This window comes from Nicotiana tomentosiformis, chromosome 4, assembly GCF_000390325.3.
Source record: "Nicotiana tomentosiformis chromosome 4, ASM39032v3, whole genome shotgun sequence".
NCBI classification, from domain to species: Eukaryota; Viridiplantae; Streptophyta; class Magnoliopsida; order Solanales; family Solanaceae; genus Nicotiana; species Nicotiana tomentosiformis.
Genome location: NC_090815.1, coordinates 35,977,922 through 35,984,435, shown reverse-complemented (window position 1 = coordinate 35,984,435; position 6,514 = coordinate 35,977,922). Strand labels below are relative to the sequence as shown.

General features: G+C 36.6%; 2 protein-coding genes across 5 annotated transcripts; one reads left to right on the top strand and one right to left on the bottom strand.

Moving 5' to 3' along the window:
* Positions 1 to 822: 822 nt before the first annotated feature.
* Positions 823 to 1,269, top strand: LOC104111636 (protein SOB FIVE-LIKE 1-like). Its single transcript, XM_018776137.1, has one exon. It carries the CDS (start codon positions 823 to 825, stop codon positions 1,267 to 1,269), a length of 447 nt encoding a protein of 148 aa, XP_018631653.1.
* Positions 1,270 to 2,519: 1,250 nt separating this feature from the next.
* LOC104111637 (6-phosphogluconate dehydrogenase, decarboxylating 1) lies at positions 2,520 to 6,284 on the bottom strand. Of its 4 annotated transcripts, XM_009621377.4 has the most exons (3): positions 6,054 to 6,218; positions 5,839 to 5,900; positions 2,520 to 4,300 (listed from the first exon to the last, which is right to left on the bottom strand). In XM_009621377.4, the coding sequence occupies exon 3, from the start codon at positions 4,289 to 4,291 to the stop codon at positions 2,837 to 2,839; it is 1,455 nt and encodes a 484-aa protein (XP_009619672.1). In that variant the 5' UTR covers positions 4,292 to 4,300; positions 5,839 to 5,900; positions 6,054 to 6,218; the 3' UTR covers positions 2,520 to 2,836. The 4 variants fall into 4 exon arrangements, with proteins under 4 accessions (XP_009619672.1, XP_009619673.1, XP_009619674.1 ...); XM_009621378.4 differs by lacking the exon at positions 5,839 to 5,900 and having other exon boundaries at positions 6,054 to 6,284; XM_009621379.4 differs by having other exon boundaries at positions 5,859 to 6,217.
* Positions 6,285 to 6,514: the final 230 nt, after the last annotated feature.

Here is a 6,514-nt window from a genome sequence, read left to right as displayed (position 1 = left end):
TCGAGCCGTGAAAGCAGACACTAATGCTTGCATTAGGGTAAAATGTCTACATCACACCCCTTGGGCTGCGGTCCTTCCCAATACCCGACTTGAATGCGGAATACTTTGTGCACCGGGCTGCCCTTAATCAGCACAAGAGTTGCCTCTATACATAGGCTGAAATCATGTTATGAACCTTCTAGTCTAGTCATAACAGATACTAAGCCAAGATCAAAATTTTATGTGGGGAAGCCCCATAGAATACTGCCATTGAACAACAATCAAAGCAAGATTTTCTCCTTAGGATTTCCAATCATGTTCCAAATCACAAAAGGTTAAACTGTTGAGTCGCTACTCTGTAAATTAAGATATAATTCAACCTCTACTTCGTAAAAAAAAGTTCAAAAGCGTTTAATTCAATCCTTCTATCTTATTTTAACCTCATACGAAATGCCAAAGCACATAGTTGGATTTACCTGCCTAAGCCATGGTAGACATAGCCTGATACCTATATTGGTGGAAATAGTAGATACCATGTGGAATAGTCGAGGTATGTAAAAGTTGGCCCAAACACAACTATTATAATTGTAAAAAAAAATTAAAAAAAATAAAAACAGTTAGGGTTGGTATGATGAACTACTGAATGAAAAGGACAACCCAAACTCTATTTTGTTAGTACTCTGTGGGGTTACTTTAACTGTATGTTGAAAACAACTGTCCACTGCTAATAAAGTTCAGGGAGTTTATAAAGTTGCAAAAGCTAAATAACAGAGTCAATTCTATTCCATCATACAGACAAGTCACATTTCTTCTTGAATGTCTTTTATTTACTAGTTTAAGGTAATGAAGTCATCTAAACTCTCTGGAGGCACAGAAGAATGCAGCAACGAGTCGGGATGGACAATGTATATCGCTTCACCTATTCATCAATATAATCAAGAAGACGACGATGATGGTGATGAAAGAAGTTCGAGGAAGAGAGATAAGTATCTTTACAATGATGATGATGACAATGAAGATGGCGAGAGTGATGACTCCTTAGTTTCGGATGCCTCGTCTGGTCCAGGTCATCAAGAAGTATGCACAAGCATCGGTAGAAGTCATGGGAAGCTTCAATTTAAGCATGCAGAGAAAGAAACAAAGAAGTTTTCAAGCAAGGAACACCGCGGACAGGTAAAGAAGAAACTGTATGATACAAATATAAAAGCAGCAAAAGAAGATTCAGGACATAAAGCAAAGAACAAAATAGATTATGCATGTAGCAGATCGACATCTAGGAGAAAATATTAGATTTGAGGGCGGCGACAGTGAGGCACAATATTTTTTCTTGTTAAACAACTGTTACATCAATGAGGTAAGAAAAAAGAAATGTGTAACTCAGTTGACAGGAGGGAACTAGTATAGAATCTTTATATATTATAGGTTTCAGGACACAGTAAGTCTGACCTGTGAAACAAAAATAGCAGATATAGCTAAGTTTCCTCACAATAAACATATAAGAAAAGAGGTTTGACTATTTCCAGTTACAAGTTCAAATCACAATGACGAGCAGCTGCAAAAGTCGACACAGTCCTGTTAAAATGTTACTACTTACTATGATAATTTGAAAATTGAAATGTTTTAAATTAGCATCCAAACATTTGCATCAGGCTGCGCGTACCATCTATTGATTGGAAATTCAAGAGAGCCATAGCATGGTACGATGATTACAAGAGCGGATATTAAGATATGTGTTACAACAAATAGAAAACTAATTCATGCTTGAAGTACAAGAAAACTTCACTGTTCAATGTTGAACGTGTGCAAGGAAAGCAAAGAGAGAACGTAATGCACTTTCCAATTAATTCAAGATAACGTTTCGCTGGTAAATTGAAGAAAAGAAACAAGGAAACCTAGAAATATTTGATACCAGTTTAAAACAGATGAAATTTAGGAGTGGAAAAAAGTTAGTTTAGGTCTAAAACTCCTTGGCATTAGTTGATCACTATGCCTAGCGAATTTCTTATCTCCATGGATGTGATCTAAGAATTATCCTGAAAGATTAAAATCATGACTTGAGATGTCAAGATTTGTCAGTAGGCAAAGGAACTAAATTCAGTTCCAGCAACAAACAATTCGTTTTAGTGTAAGAGACTAGCATTTAGCAACCTTGTTTCTATGACAAGACATGTCATTTAGCTGGTAAATTTCCCCTTACAACTTGTCCAAGGGAGATCAGGGAAAAGATACTTTCCTGAGATTTTAGTATCAGCATGATGAAAGTGAGACAGGGACTTGGAGCATGGCAATTTTCTGAAATAAATGAAAGGATCCTTAGCTGCAGAGAATGACAATCACTATGTATTATGAAAATTATATAAAGGGTTAAAAAAAAACACAAGGGAAAATTTGCAACACACAGAGCTTTCCTGATTTTGATGACACAAACGGGTGTATGTGACGATTCCCAGGTAATACTCAAAACATTTCAACTGAATCAGATACTAGCAAGCACAACATTTGAAATATGTAAGATGAGGGAGAAGAGAAATAGACTCAAATAACAAAAGAAAATGAGAAGTGCACATCATCATAGATTCATATTGCAAAACAAAGGACTGGAGAAGATCTGATAGGCTTCCCCAGCACATGGACAAATACTTGCTCCGGTTGCATATGATCATATGTAACTTAAAGGACAAAAATGAAAGAAAAGGGCCAATGCCTTAAAGATACAAATAGGCTTCACAACAATATAGGTAAAGTTCCAACATTTGAGCGACCACATGACAGATACTACAGAATCTAACCTCCCAGATTCAATGACAACAAGAACCTTATTCAATTAGGTCAAATAAAAAGAAAACATCAAAAGACCTCAGTTCTTTGACTGTCTCGCAATCTTGAACCACTCGGTATGGTAAGATCCCGGCACATCAATCCTCTCATATGTATGAGCACCAAAATAATCTCTCTGAGCTTGAACCAAATTGGCAGAAAGTCTTTCCCTCCTGTACGAGTCAAAGTAAGCAAGACTTGAAGACATACCCGGTGTACTAATACCCGAGTTGATAGCTAGGCAGACTACTCTTCGCCAAGCAGACTGTCGTTCAACCATCTCTTTTGCAAACTCTTCATCCACAAGTAGATTAGCAAGATCCGGGTTTCTGTCATAAGCCCCCTTGATCCGATCCAAAAATATAGCACGGATAATACAACCACCCTTCCAAATCCTAGCAAGCTCCCCTAGTTTCAAATCCCATCCTTTTTCAACGCTCTTTGCCCTTATCAAATTCATGCCCTGAGCATAGCTACATATTTTGGATGCATAAAGTGCCTTTCTCACATCGTCAATCAACTGATTCTTATCCACGGACTGGTCAACAAGGATATCACTAACCCCGCTAGCTTTAAATACTTTAGCTGCTTGAACCCTTTCATCCTTTAATCCACTAAGGAATCTTGAATCCAATGATGAAGCGATTGTGGGTGCAGCAACTGACAGCTCAGCAGCTTGCTGAACGGTCCATTTACCAGTACCTTTCATCCCAGTTTTATCCAAAACTTTGTCTACAAGATACCCGTCTCCTTTATCATCCTTGATTCCAAATATATCAGCTGTGATTTCAATCAAGAAGCTCAGAAGCTCTCCTTTGTTCCAGTCCGTGAAGACTTGTTGTAATTCATCATTAGAGAGCTTGCCAACAGATTTTAGCACATCATAAGCCTCTGCAATTAACTGCATGTCACCATATTCAATTCCATTATGAACCATCTTAACAAAATTTCCAGAACCTCCTTCACCAATATATGTAACACAAGGGCCACTGTCGACTTGAGCTGCAACTTTTAGCAAGATGTCCTCTATGTTCTTGTAGGCTTCAAAAGAGCCTCCAGGCATCAGTGAGGGTCCGTTGCGAGCACCCTCTTCACCGCCTGAAACTCCCATTCCTAGATAAAGAAGACCCTTCTCGGCCATTTCTTTCTCTCTCCTTTCAGTGTTCTCATACCATTCGTTGCCACCATCAATGATACAGTCTCCTTTCTCCATGTAAGCAGAAAGGGTTTTGATGGTCTGATCAACTGGTGCACCGGCCTTGACAAGAATGATTATGACACGGGGCTTTTGGATAGAGAGTACAAAGGACTCTGGATCATGAAAGCCATAAAGAGGAAGATTTCCTTCCTTTTTAGCTCGTTCAACAGTCTCGTCAACTTTTGAAGTGGATCGGTTGTAAACAGATATAGGAAATCCTTTCTCGGCAATATTGAGAGCAAGATTTTGTCCCATAACAGCAAGCCCAGCAAGACCAATTCTTGTCGGTGTAGCCATGTTGGTTACCTGTTATAGGAGGATGTGAGAATTTCATTTTTTTTTCCCTTACAATGAAATGAAAACAGAAAAGGTTCAAAGAGAAATAGAGCAGCAATAGAGAGAATAGATCACAGCAACTTTTAAAGCAGATTCTGCAAAAATTCCCTGCCACTCTTATATCTGTACTGGTCATTTGGTCTTAGGATTGAGCAAATAAACCAGAGATACTTGATTCCTACCGATTTGCATCAGTCAAAAACACTACGAATGGTTGAACGGTTGATTTAGTGAAAGATGCTTAAGACGGACAACAACGTCACTATTCAAAGTCAGGTAAAGATATCTGATGACTGAAAAGTCCATTATTAGAAATAAATTGAACTGTCCCTTCATTATTCGCTTATAAATTCAAAAACAAAATTCAAGGAAATGGCAATTCAGATTCATTTAGTATGACTTTAAAAGACAGATTGGCGGACAACAAGAATGACATCAGTGAAAATGAGAAAATAAAGGCACAAGTGATTTTACAGACAACTTTTTGACTCAAGAGGAAAACCTATGAAAAGAAGGAGACAAAAACAATGAAAACAAATGCACTAGAATAGGAAGTTCAATAACACTGTCCATCCCAAACTCACATTCACTGTTTACCTTCAATTTGTATAGAAATAAAATGCTACAGAGCGCTTGTATAGACAATTCTCGTACCATAAGTAGACTCTACTTACGAGCTTAGTGGCAATATTAATTAACTGATGCAATTTATGAACTTACTAAATGAACTCAGGAAGGTCAATACCAACACAAAATCTGAGAAAATGGACGATGTTTTGGCTAACACCAAAAATTCACGCTGAGACATGAAACCAGGCTGAAAAAAGAATTGAGCCACAATTTTTGAAAACTGAATAAACACATTATTAAACAGATCGGGGAAGAAAAAGTAGAAAAACGAGTTCGAATTGCTTTACCAAACAGCAGGTAGGACAAAATAGATTAGATTATCATGAAATACTAAAAGGTGTAGACAAAAGGGTGATCTTTGCAAACAAAAGAACCAAGTAAATCTCTAGATTTCCCATCCGATGAAACGAAAAGGTAAAAGTGCACATTCTTACCTAAAAACCTAAAAGCACAAGAAGTAGCAATAATGTCCCACAAAGACACACACAGGGAGAAAAAAGGAACTAGGTGATCATGAATTAAAAACCACGGGTAAAATTAAATCCACCAGCTACTGAAACAATTCAATCACAAAACACCCAGTGGAACACAATGAACAACTCATAGCAAAATCCAAGAATTTAGGCCAGATTAGAATCAAACATCAAACTATCACAAAAAAGATCAAATCTTTCACAGAATAAATCGATTCAACTACTAAACAATCACAAATAAAGATCATAACTTTGACAGATTAAACTTATCCAAAACAAAACTACTACTACTACTAGTACTACCTCAACCAAGTACCAAGATTTTCCATATCATTTAACTGATGAAATTTACTTCAAGTAAATGAAACAAGGAAAAAATTATGAACTGGGTTGTCAAGATCAAACCTTTAACAGATGAAACTGACTCAAGAAGATCCTTTACTACCTCAACCAAGCACCAAGATTTGCTTCAAACAATATAGTTGTATGAGATTTCACGTTAAATAATTGAAACAATAAACAATATATGGACTGGGGTTGTTGAGATTACGATCAGATTTGTGGAAAATTGAGTATAAATAGTGAATGCATGAAGATATAATTCAACGGTGTGAACTCACCTTTGTAGGCTCAATCAACTAAGGCTGTTTGAAGTGAGACTACTTCGAGAATGGAGAGAACAAATTTAGAAGACCGGTCTAATCCCCTTTTGTCAAACGCGGTGGTTTCCCTGTTAAACAATGGCTGCTCTTTATAGTATTCTCATGAATTTCCAAATAGACGGTCCTTTAACAAATTATAATTTTCCTCATTTTCTGAAGTTACTTTTTTTTTGTTTTCGTTTGATTCCAATTATAATGCGGCACCCCTCCATCCGTTGATTTATACCACTTTAAAAAAAAAAATTAATTGATCAAATACATACTCTTTTCTCTTCTTTTTTTTTTTTTTTTTTACGGTTCTTTGTGCCTAGAGTTTCTTCCTCTTATTATTAGTTGCAAAATAGGGTTATTAAATTTATTATTATTTTGACAATTTGATGATTGAGATTTGTTCTTTATGATATTTGAAAATTATGTTT

Coding starts and splice junctions, on each gene's coding strand:
- LOC104111636 (XM_018776137.1), top strand. CDS start 823: ATGAAGTCATCTAAACTCTCTGGAGGCACAGAAGAATGCAGCAACGAG.
- LOC104111637 (XM_009621378.4), bottom strand. CDS start 4,291: ATGGCTACACCGACAAGAATTGGTCTTGCTGGGCTTGCTGTTATGGGA.